Below are 20,078 nucleotides of genomic sequence, written 5' to 3' on the forward strand. Positions count from 1 at the left end.
TACTTTAATAACAAACATCTCATCCTGTAGACGATCACTCTACTCTCCTCTGTAGACGACGATGTTCTTGTCCGTCTCGTGTATTTTGATCTCGTGCAGAAGGTTTGGAGGTAGAACCTTCACCATGTGGTCCCAGATGTAGACGGAGACGTTCTCTGTGGTGCTGAGACACAAAACTTTATTAACCACTGTTGACAGAGACGCAACTTAATTAACCACTGTTGACAGAGACGCAACTTAATTAACCACTGTTGACAGAGACGCAACTTAATTAACCACCGTTGAGAGAGACGCAACTTTATTAACCACCGTTGACAGAGACGCAACTTTATTAACCACCGTTGACAGAGACGCAACTTTATTAACCACCGTTGACAGAGACGCAACTTTATTAACCACCGTTGAGAGAGACGCAACTTTATTAACCACCGTTGACAGAGACGCAACTTTATTAACCACCGTTGACAGAGACGCAACTTTATTAACCACCGTTGACAGAGACGCAACTTTATTAACCACCGTTGACAGAGACGCAACTTTATTAACCACCGTTGACAGACGCAACTTTATTAACCACCGTTGACAGACGCAACTTTATTAACTACCGTTGACAGACGCAACTTTATTAACCACCGTTGACAGACGCAACTTTATTAACCACCGTTGACAGACGCAACTTTATTAACCACCGTTGACAGACGCAACTTTATTAACCACCGTTGACAGACGCAACTTTATTAACCACCGTTGACAGACGCAACTTTATTAACCACCGTTGACAGACGCAACTTTATTAACCACCGTTGACAGACGCAACTTTATTAACTACCGTTGACAGAGACGCAACTTTATTAGTTGATGAGGAGACAGAGGAGGAAACTCACCTGACAACGTTGGAGAAGTACGGGACGTCCTGATCCAGGTTCTTATGGTCCAGTGGGGTCATGATGACGTCCTGCAGGACGGAGACATTACATCAGCCAATAGAAACACTCAGCTGCTCTGTGTGCCGTCTAATGATGAAGATGATGATCTCACCTCGATGCATCTCTTCAGGTCGGTGAGGTTCATGACCATCCCAGTGAGACGGTCGATCTGAGGAGCAAACAACGCCTTCGATTTATGTCTTTATTTAGCAAATATATTTACATCATAGAAAGTAAATACAATCATAGAATAAATACAGAAGTTATAGAATAACAAAAATCTAAAGACATAGAAAGTTAAAGAGAAATGATAGAATATAGAAACAGAATGTAAACTCTACTCCAGATTAAAAGGACAGCTAGCTGGGGTTAGCATCTGAAGCTACATCAGCTGATCTGAAGACAGCTAGCAGCTGATCGATCAGCTGTTAGCAGTCTTCAGATCAGCTGATTCCTTCTATGGCAATTGTCAGATCTCATACAGGTCTACTCATTAAAGCTGCTTCGGCCTTCCTCCACCCAGCTCCTCTTCATCATCCTGTGTGACTTCTTCAGCAGCAGATATATCTACCATTTAGTTTATACATATATACACACATCTATATGTGTGTGTTTACATACTCACCTTTCCACGCACTGTGACCTCCACTGTGGACAGAAAGAGGACATGAGTGAATGAATGATTGAGTCAATGAGTCACTTCCTGTCCCGGGTCACATGACCGAGTGAGTCACACCTTTGTAGTTGTGTCCGTGTCCGTTGGGGTTGTCGCATTTCCCGTAGACTCGTTTATTCTCCTCATCACTCAGGTGAACGCTGCAGAGAAGAAGAAGCATCATCATGAAGTGTGTGTGTGTGTGTGTGTGTGTGTCGTGCTGCCTTCAGGTGCAGCTGGGACACTCAAGTGTCAGAGTTCATAGGTTCTTAAAGAGGAGAGATGAAACTCACTGAAGGTTAAAACTCTTGTTTTGTATTAAACATATTGTTGGACCTGCTAGAGGGAAGGGGGACACGGGAGAACCAGGACCAGGACTGAGAGGTTCAGACCATCAGAGCTGCTGCTGTAGAACGAGAGGGTTTCTAAAGGGGCTCTGGTGGAACACTACCACTGTGGTCCACAGGGGGCGACAGCATCAACACAGTGAAAGTTCCTCATCGTTACTTTAAATAAAATGAATAAAGTAATAAACAGGAATATAAACTTTCTATTTTATACAAAACTATTAAAGTTTACCAACAGAAGAATACAACTGAATATATGAAAAGATGTTTGTTAGTATGGACCATAAATCAACAATTATAAACTTATTGTTGGAATGCTGTTAAGCATTCCAACTATTGTTATCCTGTTTCTCTTTATTCAACTTCACTCAACTATTTCTTCCGTACGTTTTTTGCTACTTATCTCCTTCCACATTTTTTAAGCTACAGAAACCGTTCGAATATCAAAATGTTCAGCTCTTTCAGCAGAGGGGTGCTATGACTTTTCATATTTCTAACCTTTAAACTTTATGAATTATTAAGCTTTTTGCAAATTTTCTTTTGAATGGGATCTCTATGGAGAAAATCTTCAAATCCTGTTAAACTTCTTCAACTTTCAAAGCCTTCTTCTTCTCATACTTTCAGCTACATATGACTTCATATTTGTAATCTTTCAACTTTTTGAATTATTAAGCTTTTTGCAATTTTTTTTAAATTGGATATCTATTTTCAGCAATGTTTTTGAGATTCATTTCAGCTTTCAGCATTCCAACGCATTTTCAGCAGGAAATGCATTTTCTAGTTGTTGGAATGCTGTTAAGCATTCCAACTATTGTTATCCTGTTTCTTTATTCTTCTTTATTTTATATTTCTTCCGTACGCTTTTTGAAACTCTTCTGCTCCTTCATATTTTAAGCTACAGAAACCGTTCAACTATCAAAATGTTCAGCTCTTTCAGCAGAGGGGTGCTATGACTTTTCATATTTCTAACCTTTAAACTTTATGAATTATTAAGCTTTTTGCAATTTTTTTTTTGAATGGGTTTCTATGGAGAAAATGTTCAAATCCTCTTCAACTTTCAAATCCTTCTACTTCCTCATACTTTCAGCTACAGACACCATTTCAACTTTAAAATGTTGAGAAAACCCTGATCTATTGCTGCATTATTCAGCTTTTTGATATCTTTTATACTTTTTGAACTGCAGCAGTTTAACTTTTATGATTTTTTCAGCCCTTTTCTGCTTTTATAATGGGTGTGTATTGCGCAGCTTAGAGTGCGTGATGTCACCGCTAGAGTGAAGAGCAGCTTGAGATTCTTGTGAAAAAAACATTTGTCTTTTGCCACTGTGTCCACAATCTTCACTCTTCATGCATAATTTCTGGATGTAGAAGTAGTTAATCTTGTCCTTGTCGTAGACAAATGACTGTGGAATCCCACAGATTTACACATTTGACACAGAAGCCTGTAATTGAGAGGAAAACCAACTTTCTGCTCCATAGAGACCAATGTTAAATTTTGCTTCAAAAACATCTTCCACAGAACACGGTACCCCCATTTCTAAATCGCCAGTTCAGCCACATTTTTTACACTACAGACACATTTTTTACAGGATCTGTTCTTCAACTCATCCTTCCTCTCATTTATTAATATCGGAGCAATAGGAGCTACGGTTATGGGAGTTTTGAGGATTTGTTTGAGAGGTGTTTCCCTGTTTAATCTCCATGAAAAGGCGGCAAGGACACAGGTGTTTCTGATGAAGCTCATTAGTGATGTTGATAAACACACAGACTCACAGACACACACGCACTCCTCTCTCTCTCTCTCTCTCTCTCTCTGTGTCTCTCTCTCTCTCTGTGTCTCTCATGCAGTCATTCAGGTCTTAGAGCTTTTTTACAGGACCCCCCCCCCCCCCCCCACACACACACACACACCATTTTAAAATAAAAGCCGCACACACATGATTTAGAGATATACGTGATGCAGCTCAGCCAATCAAATATGGGTATTCTGATAAGTTTCCTGATTCGAGTGACATTTACACACACCGCGACACAAGAGGGAGAGACGAGGAAAGACATGGCAGAGCAGGACAATAGTCATGTAAGCTGTAAATGATAAAACATAGGATAATCTCCAAATGAGAAAGATTGCCAGAGAGATCAGAGTCTCACTCACTCACACACCCTCTCTCTCTCTCTCATACAGTCATTCAGGTCTTAGAGATTTTAAGAGGACTCCCCCCCCCCCCCCCCACAGACACACACCCCATTTTAAAGTAAAAGCCCCACAAAATTAATTCTAACTTAAATGCTTGTGATGAAGCCTGTCATTTAATAACCTGTTTGTGTTTATCTAACATTATGATTATGTCTCCTCCCCCCCCCGCCCACACCCCATTTCAAAATAAAAGCCCCACAGAGTGAATTCTAACTGAAATGCTTGTGATGAAGCCTGTCATTTAATAACCTGTTTGTGTTAATCTAACAATATGAGTCCATCTCCTCTCCCCTTCTCCCCCCCACACCCCATTTCAAAATAAAAGCCCCACAGAGTGAATTCTAACTGAAATGCTTGTGATGAAGCCTGTCATTTAATAACCTCTGTTTATGTGTCAAACATTATGATTATGTCTCCTCTCGCCCCCACCCAGCCCCACCCTTTCAAAATAAAAGCCCCATGGATTAACTGTATGTAAACATTAAGCTCAAAATTAGACTTTTTCAAATACTGCCATTACTATTACTACTACTGTTATATTATATACTACGACCACTACTACAGCTATTACTACTTCTACTTCTACTACTTCTTCTAAATACTAATACTTTTACTACTAATGATACTTCTACTACAACTACAACTTCTACGACTACTATTACAAATATCACTACTGCTACTACTTATTATAATGCTACTAATACTTCTACTACTAATAATACTTCCACTACAACTACAACTTCTAGTACTACTACGACAAATATCACTACTGCTGACATTTTTTAAGCCACAGAAACCATTCGAATATCAAAATGTTCAGCTCTTTCAGGAGAGGGGTGATATGACTTTTCATATTTGTAATCTTTCAACTTTTTGAATTATTAAGCTTTTTGCAATTTTCTTTTGAATGGGATTTCTATGGAGAAAATCTTCAAATCCTGTTAAACTTCTTCAACTTTCAAAGCCTTCTTCTCATACTTTCAGCTACAGACACCATAGTTAGACATTTCAACTAGAAGGGTTTTCAGCAGTGCAGTTTAAATGCTTTCAAGTTTCAACATTTTTCAGACGGGTAGTCTCCCATTTCTTAATTTTCAGCAATTTTTTGACAATTAATTTCAGCTTTCAGCATTCCAACGCATTTTCAGCAGGAAATGCATTTTCTAGTTGTTGGAATGCTGTTAAGCATTCCAACTATTGTTATCCTGTTTCTTTATTCTTCTTTATTTTATATTTCTTCCGTACGCTTTTTGAAACTCTTCTGCTCCTTCATATTTTAAGCTACAGAAACCGTTCAACTATCAAAATGTTCAGCTCTTTCAGCAGAGGGGTGCTATGACTTTTCATATTTCTAACCTTTAAACTTTATGAATTATTAAGCTTTTTGCAATTTTTTTTTTGAATGGGTTCCTATGGAGAAAATGTTCAAATCCTCTTCAACTTTCAAATCCTTCTACTTCCTCATACTTTCAGCTACAGACACCATTTCAACTTTAAAATGTTGAGAAAACCCTGATCTATTGCCGCATTATTCAGCTTTTTGATATCTTGTATACTTTTTGAACTGTCCCATTTTAACTTTTATGATTTTTTCACTCCTTTTCTGACTTTATAATGGGTGTGTATTGCGCAGCTTAGAGTGCGTGATGTCACCGCTAGAGTGAAGAGCAGCTTGAGATTCTTGTGAAAAAAACATTTGTCTTTTGCCACTGTGTCCACAATCTTCACTCTTCATGCATAATTTCTGGATGTAGAAGTAGCTAATCTTGTCCTTGTCGTAGACAAATGACTGTGGAATCCCACAGATTTACACATTTGACACAGAAGCCTGTAATTGAGAGGAAAACCAACTTTCTGCTCCATAGAGACCAATGTTAAATTTTGCTTCAAAAACATCTTCCACAGAACACGGTACCCCCATTTCTAGATCGCCAGTTCAGCCACATTTTTTACACTACAGACACAATTTTTACAGGATCCGTTCTTCAACTCATCCTTCCTCTCATTTATTAATATCGGAGCAATAGGAGCTACGGTTATGGGAGTTTTGAGGATTTGTTTGAGAGGTGTTTCCCTGTTTAATCTCCATGAAAAGGCTGCAAGGACACAGGTGTTTCTGATTAAGATCATTAGTGATGTTGATAAACACACAGACTCACAGACACACACGCGCTCCTCTGTCTCTCTCTCTCTCTCTCTCTCTGTGTATCTCATACAGTCATTCAGGTCTTAGAGCTTTTTTACAGGACCCCCCCCCCCCCCCCCCCCCCACACACACACACACACCCCATTTTAAAATAAAAGCCCCACAGAGTGAATTCTAACTGGAATGCTTGTGATGAAGCCTGTCATTTAATAACCTCTGTATGTGTGTTTCATACTTTCTGATTCTGTCTCCTCCTCCTCTCTCCCCCACCCAGCCCCACCCTTTCAAAATAAAAGCCCAATGGATTAACTGTATTTAAACGTTACGAAACCGTTCGAATATCAAAATATTCAGCTTTCAGGAGAGGGGTGATATGACTTTTCATATTTGTAATCTTTAAATTCTTTGAATTATTAAGCTATTTGCAATTTTCTTTTGAATGGGATCTCGATGGAGAAAATCTTCAAATGCTGTTAAACTTCTTCAACTTTCAAAGCCTTCTTCTCATACTTTCAGCTACATATGACTTCATATTTGTAATCTTTCAACTTTTTGAATTATTAAGCTTTTTGCAATTTTTTTAAAATTGGATATCTATTTTCAGCAATGTTTTTGAGATTCATTTCAGCTTTCAGCATTCCAACGCATTTTCAGCAGGAAATGCATTTTCTAGTTCTTCTTTATTTTATATTTCTTCCGTACGCTTTTTGAAACTCTTCTGCTCCTTCATATTTTAAGCTACAGAAACCGTTCAACTATCAAAATGTTCAGCTCTTTCAGCAGAGGGGTGCTATGACTTTTCATATTTCTAACCTTTATACTTTATGAATTATTAAGCTTTTTGCAATTTTTTTTTTGAATGGGTTTCTATGGAGAAAATGTTCAAATCCTCTTCAACTTTCAAATCCTTCTACTTCCTCATACTTTCAGCTACAGACACCATTTAAACTTTAAAATGTTGAGAAAACCCTGATCTATTGCCGCATTATTCAGCTTTTTGATATCTTTTATACTTTTTGAACTGCAGCAGTTTAACTTTTATGATTTTTTCAGCCCTTTTCTGCTTTTATAATGGGTGTGTATTGCGCAGCTTAGAGTGCGTGATGTCACCGCTAGAGTGAAGAGCAGCTTGAGATTCTTGTGAAAAAAACATTTGTCTTTTGCCACTGTGTCCACAATCTTCACTCTTCATGCATAATTTCTGGATGTAGAAGTAGCTAATCTTGTCCTTGTCGTAGACAAATGACTGTGGAATCCCACAGATTTACACATTTGACACAGAAGCCTGTAATTGAGAGGAAAACCAACTTTCTGCTCCATAGAGACCAATGTTAAATTTTGCTTCAAAAACATCTTCCACAGAACACGGTACCCCATTTCTAGATCGCCAGTTCAGCCACATTTTTTACACTACAGACACAATTTTTACAGGATCCGTTCTTCAACTCATCCTTCCTCTCATTTATTAATATCGGAGCAATAGGAGCTACGGTTATGGGAGTTTTGAGGATTTGTTTGAGAGGTGTTTCCCTGTTTAATCTCCATGAAAAGGCTGCAAGGACACAGGTGTTTCTGATTAAGATCATTAGTGATGTTGATAAACACACAGACTCACAGACACACACGCGCTCCTCTGTCTCTCTCTCTCTCTCTCTCTCTGTGTATCTCATACAGTCATTCAGGTCTTAGAGCTTTTTTACAGGACCCCCCCCCCCCCCCCCCCCCCACACACACACACACACCCCATTTTAAAATAAAAGCCCCACAGAGTGAATTCTAACTGGAATGCTTGTGATGAAGCCTGTCATTTAATAACCTCTGTATGTGTGTTTCATACTTTCTGATTCTGTCTCCTCCTCCTCTCTCCCCCACCCAGCCCCACCCTTTCAAAATAAAAGCCCAATGGATTAACTGTATTTAAACGTTACGAAACCGTTCGAATATCAAAATATTCAGCTTTCAGGAGAGGGGTGATATGACTTTTCATATTTGTAATCTTTAAATTCTTTGAATTATTAAGCTATTTGCAATTTTCTTTTGAATGGGATCTCGATGGAGAAAATCTTCAAATGCTGTTAAACTTCTTCAACTTTCAAAGCCTTCTTCTCATACTTTCAGCTACATATGACTTCATATTTGTAATCTTTCAACTTTTTGAATTATTAAGCTTTTTGCAATTTTTTTAAAATTGGATATCTATTTTCAGCAATGTTTTTGAGATTCATTTCAGCTTTCAGCATTCCAACGCATTTTCAGCAGGAAATGCATTTTCTAGTTCTTCTTTATTTTATATTTCTTCCGTACGCTTTTTGAAACTCTTCTGCTCCTTCATATTTTAAGCTACAGAAACCGTTCAACTATCAAAATGTTCAGCTCTTTCAGCAGAGGGGTGCTATGACTTTTCATATTTCTAACCTTTATACTTTATGAATTATTAAGCTTTTTGCAATTTTTTTTTTGAATGGGTTTCTATGGAGAAAATGTTCAAATCCTCTTCAACTTTCAAATCCTTCTACTTCCTCATACTTTCAGCTACAGACACCATTTAAACTTTAAAATGTTGAGAAAACCCTGATCTATTGCCGCATTATTCAGCTTTTTGATATCTTTTATACTTTTTGAACTGCAGCAGTTTAACTTTTATGATTTTTTCAGCCCTTTTCTGCTTTTATAATGGGTGTGTATTGCGCAGCTTAGAGTGCGTGATGTCACCGCTAGAGTGAAGAGCAGCTTGAGATTCTTGTGAAAAAAACATTTGTCTTTTGCCACTGTGTCCACAATCTTCACTCTTCATGCATAATTTCTGGATGTAGAAGTAGCTAATCTTGTCCTTGTCGTAGACAAATGACTGTGGAATCCCACAGATTTACACATTTGACACAGAAGCCTGTAATTGAGAGGAAAACCAACTTTCTGCTCCATAGAGACCAATGTTAAATTTTGCTTCAAAAACATCTTCCACAGAACATGGTACCCCATTTCTAAATCGCCAGTTCAGCCACATTTTTTACACTACAGACACAATTTTTACAGGATCTGTTCTTCAACTCATCCTTCCTCTCAGTTATTAATATCGGAGCAATAGGAGCTACGGTTATGGGAGTTTTGAGGATTTGTTTGAGAGGTGTTTCCCTGTTTAATCTCCATGAAAAGGCTGCAAGGACACAGGTGTTTCTGATTAAGCTCATTAGTGATGTTGATAAACACACAGACTCACAGACACACACACTCCTCTCTCTCTCTCTCTCTCTCTCTCTCTCTCTCTCTCTCTCTCTCTGTGTGTATCTCTCATACAGTCATTCAGGTCTTACAGCTTTTTACAGGACTCCCCTCCCCCCACTCCATTTTAAAATAAAAGCCCCACAGAATGAATTCTAACTGAAATGCTTATGATGAAGCCTGACATTTAATAACCTGCTTGTGTTTATCTAACATTATAAGTCCATCCCCCCCCACACCCCATTTCAAAATAAAAGCCCCACAGAGTGAATTCTAACTGGAATGCTTGTGATGAAGCCTGTCATTTAATAACCTCTGTTTATGTGTCAAACATTATGATTATGTCTCCTCTCCCCCCCACCCAGCCCCACCCTTTCAAAATAAAAGCCCCATGGATTAACTGTATGTAAACATTAAGCTCAAAATTTGACTTTTTCAAATACTGCCATTACTAATACTACTACTACTACTGTTATATTATATACTACGACCACTACTACAGCTATTACTACTACTACTTCTTCTAAATACTAATACTTCTACTACTAATGATACTTCTACTACAACTACAACTTCTAGTACTACTACTACAAATATCACTACTGCTGACATTTTTTAAGCCACAGAAACCATTCGAATATCAAAATGTTCAGCTCTTTCAGGAGAGGGGCGATATGACTTTTCATATTTGTAATCTTTAAATTCTTTGAATTATTAAGCTATTTGCAATTTTCTTTTGAATGGGATCTCTATGGAGAAAATCTTCAAATCCTGTTAAACTTCTTCAACTTTCAAAGCCTTCTTCTCATACTTTCAGCTACATATGACTTCATATTTGTAATCTTTCAACTTTTTGAATTATTAAGCTTTTTGCAATTTTTTTTAAATTGGATATCTATTTTCAGCAATGTTTTTGAGATTCATTTCAGCTTTCAGCATTCCAACGCATTTTCAGCAGGAAATGCATTTTCTAGTTATTGTTGGAATGCTGTTAAGCATTCCAACTATTGTTCTTCAAATCTTTATACTTCTTCTTATAATAATTATATTTCTTCCGTACGCTTTTTGAAACTCTTCTGCTCCTTCATATTTTAAGCTACAGAAACCGTTCAACTATCAAAATGTTCAGCTCTTTCAGCAGAGGGGTGCTATGACTTTTCATATTTCTAACCTTTATACTTTATGAATTATTAAGCTTTTTGCAATTTTTTTTTTGAATGGGTTTCTATGGAGAAAATGTTCAAATCCTCTTCAACTTTCAAATCCTTCTACTTCCTCATACTTTCAGCTACAGACACCATTTAAACTTTAAAATGTTGAGAAAACCCTGATCTATTGCCGCATTATTCAGCTTTTTGATATCTTTTATACTTTTTGAACTGCAGCAGTTTAACTTTTATGATTTTTTCAGCCCTTTTCTGCTTTTATAATGGGTGTGTATTGCGCAGCTTAGAGTGCGTGATGTCACCGCTAGAGTGAAGAGCAGCTTGAGATTCTTGTGAAAAAAACATTTGTCTTTTGCCACTGTGTCCACAATCTTCACTCTTCATGCATAATTTCTGGATGTAGAAGTAGCTAATCTTGTCCTTGTCGTAGACAAATGACTGTGGAATCCCACAGATTTACACATTTGACACAGAAGCCTGTAATTGAGAGGAAAACCAACTTTCTGCTCCATAGAGACCAATGTTAAATTTTGCTTCAAAAACATCTTCCACAGAACATGGTACCCCATTTCTAAATCGCCAGTTCAGCCACATTTTTTACACTACAGACACAATTTTTACAGGATCTGTTCTTCAACTCATCCTTCCTCTCAGTTATTAATATCGGAGCAATAGGAGCTACGGTTATGGGAGTTTTGAGGATTTGTTTGAGAGGTGTTTCCCTGTTTAATCTCCATGAAAAGGCTGCAAGGACACAGGTGTTTCTGATTAAGCTCATTAGTGATGTTGATAAACACACAGACTCACAGACACACACACTCCTCTCTCTCTCTCTCTCTCTCTCTCTCTCTCTCTCTCTCTCTCTGTGTGTATCTCTCATACAGTCATTCAGGTCTTACAGCTTTTTACAGGACTCCCCTCCCCCCACTCCATTTTAAAATAAAAGCCCCACAGAATGAATTCTAACTGAAATGCTTATGATGAAGCCTGACATTTAATAACCTGCTTGTGTTTATCTAACATTATAAGTCCATCCCCCCCCACACCCCATTTCAAAATAAAAGCCCCACAGAGTGAATTCTAACTGGAATGCTTGTGATGAAGCCTGTCATTTAATAACCTCTGTTTATGTGTCAAACATTATGATTATGTCTCCTCTCCCCCCCACCCAGCCCCACCCTTTCAAAATAAAAGCCCCATGGATTAACTGTATGTAAACATTAAGCTCAAAATTTGACTTTTTCAAATACTGCCATTACTAATACTACTACTACTACTGTTATATTATATACTACGACCACTACTACAGCTATTACTACTACTACTTCTTCTAAATACTAATACTTCTACTACTAATGATACTTCTACTACAACTACAACTTCTAGTACTACTACTACAAATATCACTACTGCTGACATTTTTTAAGCCACAGAAACCATTCGAATATCAAAATGTTCAGCTCTTTCAGGAGAGGGGCGATATGACTTTTCATATTTGTAATCTTTAAATTCTTTGAATTATTAAGCTATTTGCAATTTTCTTTTGAATGGGATCTCTATGGAGAAAATCTTCAAATCCTGTTAAACTTCTTCAACTTTCAAAGCCTTCTTCTCATACTTTCAGCTACATATGACTTCATATTTGTAATCTTTCAACTTTTTGAATTATTAAGCTTTTTGCAATTTTTTTTAAATTGGATATCTATTTTCAGCAATGTTTTTGAGATTCATTTCAGCTTTCAGCATTCCAACGCATTTTCAGCAGGAAATGCATTTTCTAGTTATTGTTGGAATGCTGTTAAGCATTCCAACTATTGTTCTTCAAATCTTTATACTTCTTCTTATAATAATTATATTTCTTCCGTACGCTTTTTGAAACTCTTCTGCTCCTTCATATTTTAAGCTACAGAAACCGTTCAACTATCAAAATGTTCAGCTCTTTCAGCAGAGGGGTGCTATGACTTTTCATATTTCTAACCTTTAAACAATTATGAATTATTAAGCTTTTTGCAATTGTTTTTTTGAATGGGTTTCTATGGAGAAAATGTTCAAATTCTCTTCAACTTTAAAATCCTTCTACTTCCTCATACTTTCAGCTACAGACACCATTTCAACTTTAAAATGTTGAGAAAACCCTGATCTATTGCCGCATTATTCAGCTTTTTGATATCTTTTATACTTTTTGAACTGCAGCAGTTTAACTTTTATGATTTTTTCAGCCCTTTTCTGCTTTTATAATGGGTGTGTATTGCGCAGCTTAGAGTGCGTGATGTCACCGCTAGAGTGAAGAGCAGCTTGAGATTCTTGTGAAAAAAACATTTGTCTTTTGCCACTGTGTCCACAATCTTCACTCTTCATGCATCATTTCTGGATGTAGAAGTAGCTAATCTTGTCCTTGTCGTAGACAAATGACTGTGGAATCCCACAGATTTACACATTTGACACAGAAGCCTGTAATTGAGAGGAAAACCAACTTTCTGCTCCATAGAGACCAATGTTAAATTTTGCTTCAAAAACATCTTCCACAGAACACGGTACCCCATTTCTAAATCGCCAGTTCAGCCACATTTTTTACACTACAGACACAATTTTTACAGGATCTGTTCTTCAACTCATCCTTCCTCTCAGTTATTAATATCGGAGCAATAGGAGCTACGGTTATGGGAGTTTTGAGGATTTGTTTGAGAGGTGTTTCCCTGTTTAATCTCCATGAAAAGGCTGCAAGGACACAGGTGTTTCTGATGAAGCTCATTAGTGATGTTGATAAACACACAGACTCACAGACACACACACGCACTCCTCTCTCTCTCTCTCTCTCTCTCTCTCTGTATGTCTCTCTCTCTGTGTGTATCTCTCATACAGTCATTCAGGTCTTACAGCTTTTTACAGGACTCCCCTCCCCCCACTCCATTTTAAAATAAAAGCCCCACAGAATGAATTCTAACTGAAATGCTTATGATGAAGCCTGACATTTAATAACCTGCTTGTGTTTATCTAACATTATAAGTCCATCCCCCCCCACACCCCATTTCAAAATAAAAGCCCCACAGAGTGAATTCTAACTGGAATGCTTGTGATAAAGCCTGTCATTTAATAACCTCTGTTTATGTGTCAAACATTATGATTATGTCTCCTCTCCCCCCCACCCAGCCCCACCCTTTCAAAATAAAAGCCCCATGGATTAACTGTATGTAAACATTAAGCTCAAAATTTGACTTTTTCAAATACTGCCATTACTAATACTACTACTACTACTGTTATATTATATACTACGACCACTACTACAGCTATTACTACTACTACTTCTTCTAAATACTAATACTTCTACTACTAATGATACTTCTACTACAACTACAACTTCTAGTACTACTACTACAAATATCACTACTGCTGACATTTTTTAAGCCACAGAAACCATTCGAATATCAAAATGTTCAGCTCTTTCAGGAGAGGGGCGATATGACTTTTCATATTTGTAATCTTTAAATTCTTTGAATTATTAAGCTATTTGCAATTTTCTTTTGAATGGGATCTCTATGGAGAAAATCTTCAAATCCTGTTAAACTTCTTCAACTTTCAAAGCCTTCTTCTCATACTTTCAGCTACATATGACTTCATATTTGTAATCTTTCAACTTTTTGAATTATTAAGCTTTTTGCAATTTTTTTTAAATTGGATATCTATTTTCAGCAATGTTTTTGAGATTCATTTCAGCTTTCAGCATTCCAACGCATTTTCAGCAGGAAATGCATTTTCTAGTTATTGTTGGAATGCTGTTAAGCATTCCAACTATTGTTCTTCAAATCTTTATACTTCTTCTTATAATAATTATATTTCTTCCGTACGCTTTTTGAAACTCTTCTGCTCCTTCATATTTTAAGCTACAGAAACCGTTCAACTATCAAAATGTTCAGCTCTTTCAGCAGAGGGGTGCTATGACTTTTCATATTTCTAACCTTTAAACAATTATGAATTATTAAGCTTTTTGCAATTTTTTTTTTGAATGGGTTTCTATGGAGAAAATGTTCAAATTCTCTTCAACTTTAAAATCCTTCTACTTCCTCATACTTTCAGCTACAGACACCATTTCAACTTTAAAATGTTGAGAAAACCCTGATCTATTGCCGCATTATTCAGCTTTTTGATATCTTTTATACTTTTTGAACTGCAGCAGTTTAACTTTTATGATTTTTTCAGCCCTTTTCTGCTTTTATAATGGGTGTGTATTGCGCAGCTTAGAGTGCGTGATGTCACCGCTAGAGTGAAGAGCAGCTTGAGATTCTTGTGAAAAAAACATTTGTCTTTTGCCACTGTGTCCACAATCTTCACTCTTCATGCATAATTTCTGCATGTAGAAGTAGCTAATCTTGTCCTTGTCGTAGACAAATGACTGTGGAATCCCACAGATTTACACATTTGACACAGAAGCCTGTAATTGAGAGGAAAACCAACTTTCTGCTCCATAGAGACCAATGTTAAATTTTGCTTCAAAAACATCTTCCACAGAACACGGTACCCCATTTCTAAATCGCCAGTTCAGCCACATTTTTTACACTACAGACACAATTTTTACAGGATCTGTTCTTCAACTCATCCTTCCTCTCAGTTATTAATATCGGAGCAATAGGAGCTACGGTTATGGGAGTTTTGAGGATTTGTTTGAGAGGTGTTTCCCTGTTTAATCTCCATGAAAAGGCTGCAAGGACACAGGTGTTTCTGATGAAGCTCATTAGTGATGTTGATAAACACACAGACTCACAGACACACACACGCACTCCTCTCTCTCTCTCTCTCTCTCTGTATGTCTCTCTCTCTCTGTGTGTATCTCTCATACAGTCATTCAGGTCTTACAGCTTTTTACAGGACTCCCCTCCCCCCACTCCATTTTAAAATAAAAGCCCCACAGAATGAATTCTAACTGAAATGCTTATGATGAAGCCTGACATTTAATAACCTGCTTGTGTTTATCTAACATTATAAGTCCATCCCCCCCCACACCCCATTTCAAAATAAAAGCCCCACAGAGTGAATTCTAACTGGAATGCTTGTGATAAAGCCTGTCATTTAATAACCTCTGTTTATGTGTCAAACATTATGATTATGTCTCCTCTCCCCCCCACCCAGCCCCACCCTTTCAAAATAAAAGCCCCATGGATTAACTGTATGTAAACATTAAGCTCAAAATTTGACTTTTTCAAATACTGCCATTACTAATACTACTACTACTACTGTTATATTATATACTACGACCACTACTACAGCTATTACTACTACTACTTCTTCTAAATACTAATACTTCTACTACTAATGATACTTCTACTACAACTACAACTTCTAGTACTACTACTACAAATATCACTACTGCTGACATTTTTTAAGCCACAGAAACCATTCGAATATCAAAATGTTCAGCTCTTTCAGGAGAGGGGCGATATGACTTTTCATATTTGTAATCTTTAAATTCTTTGAATTATTAAGCTATTTGCAATTTTCTTTTGAATGGGATCTCTATGGAGAAAATCTTCAAATCCTGTTAAACTTCTTCAACTTTCAAAGCCTTCTTCTCATACTTTCAGCTACATATGACTTCATATTTGTAATCTTTCAACTTTTTGAATTATTAAGCTTTTTGCAATTTTTTTTAAATTGGATATCTATTTTCAGCAATGTTTTTGAGATTCATTTCAGCTTTCAGCATTCCAACGCATTTTCAGCAGGAAATGCATTTTCTAGTTATTGTTGGAATGCTGTTAAGCATTCCAACTATTGTTCTTCAAATCTTTATACTTCTTCTTATAATAATTATATTTCTTCCGTACGCTTTTTGAAACTCTTCTGCTCCTTCATATTTTAAGCTACAGAAACCGTTCAACTATCAAAATGTTCAGCTCTTTCAGCAGAGGGGTGCTATGACTTTTCATATTTCTAACCTTTAAACAATTATGAATTATTAAGCTTTTTGCAATTTTTTTTTTGAATGGGTTTCTATGGAGAAAATGTTCAAATTCTCTTCAACTTTAAAATCCTTCTACTTCCTCATACTTTCAGCTACAGACACCATTTCAACTTTAAAATGTTGAGAAAACCCTGATCTATTGCCGCATTATTCAGCTTTTTGATATCTTTTATACTTTTTGAACTGCAGCAGTTTAACTTTTATGATTTTTTCAGCCCTTTTCTGCTTTTATAATGGGTGTGTATTGCGCAGCTTAGAGTGCGTGATGTCACCGCTAGAGTGAAGAGCAGCTTGAGATTCTTGTGAAAAAAAGATTTGTCTTTTGCCACTGTGTCCACAATCTTCACTCTTCATGCATAATTTCTGGATGTAGAAGTAGCTAATCTTGTCCTTGTCGTAGACAATTGACTGTGGAATCCCACAGATTTACACATTTGACACAGAAGCCTGTAATTGAGAGGAAAACCAACTTTCTGCTCCATAGAGACCAATGTTAAATTTAGCTTCAAAAACATCTTCCACAGAACACGGGACCCCATTTCTAAATCGCCAGTTCAGCCACATTTTTTACGCTACAGACACAATTTTTACAGGATCCGTTCTTCAACTCATCCTTCCTCTCATTTATTAATATCGGAGCAATAGGAGCTACAGTTATGGGAGTTTTGAGGATTTGTTTGAGAGGTGTTTCCCTGTTTAATCTCCATGAAAAGGCTGCAAGGACACAGGTGTTTCTGATTAAGATCATTAGTGATGTTGATAAACACACAGACTCACAGACACACACGCGCTCCTCTCTCTCTCTCTCTCTCTCTGTGTCTCTCTCTCTCTCTCTGTGTATCTCATACAGTCATTCAGGTCTTAGAGCTTTTTTACAGGACCCCCCCCCCCCCCCCCACACACACACACACACACCCCATTTTAAAATAAAAGCCCCACAGAGTGAATTCTAACTGGAATGCTTGTGATGAAGCCTGTCATTTAATAACCTCTGTATGTGTGTTTCATACTTTCTGATTCTGTCTCCTCCTCCTCTCTCCCCCACCCAGCCCCACCCTTTCAAAATAAAAGCCCAATGGATTAACTGTATTTAAACGTTACGAAACCGTTCGAATATCAAAATATTCAGCTTTCAGGAGAGGGGTGATATGACTTTTCATATTTGTAATCTTTAAATTCTTTGAAATATTAAGCTATTTGCAATTTTCTTTTGAATGGGATCTCTATGGAGAAAATCTTCAAATCCTGTTAAACTTCTTCAACTTTCAAAGCCTTCTTCTTCTCATACTTTCAGCTACATATAACTTCATATTTGTAATCTTTCAACTTTTTGAATTATTAAGCTTTTTGCAATTTTTTTTAAATTGGATATCTATTTTCAGCAATGTTTTTGAGATTCATTTCAGCTTTCAGCATTCCAACGCATTTTCAGCAGGAAATGCATTTTCTAGTTTACTTAACTATCGTCTTATGTTTACCATTTAAGATCTGTCTGTAGAGGAAAATACATTCTACAATAAATAAATACAATAAAGGAATTCTATGGGCAGAACTTTCTCTTTTACTACACTTTAGACGGTCCCTGAAGGCAGCACCAGCGGTGTCTCTGGAGATCAAAGCTCCGGACTGAACGAGCCTCAAAGAGCTCCGTAGACCGGATACACCCGGAGGATCCACGCCGGGGACCAGCGCTCTCCGCCCGGCCTCCACCGGGACCTCCTACCGGTCCCTCTCTCTACCTGTAACGGTCCTCACGGTCCTACCGGACTCTCTTCGTACCTGTGTAGCCGGTGACACGCGCTGAAGCTCTGGACCCGCGTGATGTATCCAACCCGCTCCTCAGAAGACCCGGACATGTTCGGAACCGGATCCAAAGACGAGAACCAGAGATGTGAGATCTAAAGGTCTGCACCTAAAACAATATTGAAGAAAAACCTACAGACCACGTGACTCCCGCTGGCTGCAGCTCATTGGTCCACCAGGACTCACGTGGTCCAGATCCATATCACACCGGATTAACTGATTATATTTACTTCATCATAAAGTCACATGATCAGAAACATGAGACTCTGATCCTCTTTAATGGGTTCATATTATATATACATATATTATATATATATATATTTATATAATATATGTGTATATATATATGTCTTTATGAATGAAACGTTGATGTAGAACTATATGAAACATATTTAGTTTGTGTTTTGTGTGTAAAATGTGAATCTATAATTAAAGTACTTCAGTACAAGTACTTCCAGAGGCTGCTCTGATTGGTCACAGTATGAACAATAAAGATATTACAGACGGCTCGTTGTTCATCATGAGGTCATGTTGTTACACGTGACCGTCACCAGATCCAGACTGAGGAGGATCATTATTAGTATTATTTGTTGCTAGCGAGTCCGTTTATTAAAATAATAAATAAAAACAAGAACACACTCATTAAAGTAAACATGAGGATGAAATAATCTCTTTTATTATAAAACTGAGTTTTATAATATCTAAGATCTCCGATGAGTAAATATGAATTATTAGGTCTGTTAATGGAAGGCCTCAATTCAATATCAGTTATTAATGGTTAAAGTACATCATCTAGAAACACATTCAACATATTAAAACATAAAAAGACAAATAAATAAATACAATAATAATAATAATAAATAGAGATAATCTCCTCCCTGTTTATTCCCAATACGACTTCAGACTCACACAGCAATGTTTTGTCAACTATTTATTTTCATATTTGTCTTACTGTTTCACGATAAATACATTGTTTAAAAACAGTCTCATAAACTAAAAAACAACCAGAATGAATGATAGAGGGAGGAGAACTATCTCACTCTGTATCTATCATCTTTGACAGATGTCGTTTACTCATCCCGCCACACGGGGGCGCTGAATCCCGCCGTCTATAAAGCTGTAATTAAATCACGGAGACACCTGCTGCTACAAACACTCCGTTAGGCTCGTTGTTACTATGTCAGTCGACTTTTAGAAGATGTTTCTCTTCTAGAAGAACCGCTGAGAGTAACGTGTCTACGTTTATGTCGCTCCGTCGCTGCTAACCGGCGTTTTTTAACGGTAAAAACGGACCGGAAGCTGTCGTTTGTATCTTAAATAGTAGCGTTTCCTGCATAGCCAGTAGCATCTAGCTGTGAAAAAGTCGCCATCTTGTTTGGAAGCTCTGCTGAAGGTAAGTTAATTATATCTCGAGAGCTAAAGCTAACGTTAGCAGGTCCACCGGTCGTTTTTCGCGGGGCCCCGCCCATTACGGAGTGTGATTGGTCCACTGAGACGTCATCTTTCCGAGCTCCGTGCTGATTGGCTGGAGGTCGACGGGACCTTTCAAACTGTAGTTGAATGACTGAACACGCACGTGGGTGAGATTTATGTATTTTATTTGTTTAACACATCCGGTCATAACTAATCAATTATGAATAATCAGAAACATCCTCACGAGGAG

General features: G+C 37.4%; 1 protein-coding gene across 1 annotated transcript in view; it reads right to left on the reverse strand.

Moving 5' to 3' along the window:
* The window catches only part of pts (6-pyruvoyltetrahydropterin synthase), an 18,714-nt gene extending 160 nt beyond the window's left edge, over positions 1 to 18,554 (reverse strand). The window contains exons 1-6 of the mRNA XM_076078315.1: positions 18,392 to 18,554; positions 1,663 to 1,742; positions 1,552 to 1,574; positions 1,039 to 1,095; positions 885 to 955; positions 1 to 163 (exon numbers count right to left, since the gene is read on the reverse strand). The exon at positions 1 to 163 is cut by the window's left edge and continues 160 nt beyond it. Coding sequence (XP_075934430.1) covers positions 40 to 163; positions 885 to 955; positions 1,039 to 1,095; positions 1,552 to 1,574; positions 1,663 to 1,742; positions 18,392 to 18,468 — 432 coding nt within the window. The 5' untranslated portion in view covers positions 18,469 to 18,554 and the 3' untranslated portion in view covers positions 1 to 39. The remainder of the gene's footprint in view (positions 164 to 884; positions 956 to 1,038; positions 1,096 to 1,551; positions 1,575 to 1,662; positions 1,743 to 18,391) is intronic.
* Between the last annotated feature and the right edge of the window lie 1,524 nt (positions 18,555 to 20,078).

Source organism: Anarhichas minor, unplaced genomic scaffold (genome assembly GCF_050575085.1).
Source record: "Anarhichas minor isolate MPS153535 unplaced genomic scaffold, ASM5057508v1 ptg000065l, whole genome shotgun sequence".
Classification (NCBI taxonomy): domain Eukaryota; kingdom Metazoa; phylum Chordata; class Actinopteri; order Perciformes; family Anarhichadidae; genus Anarhichas; species Anarhichas minor.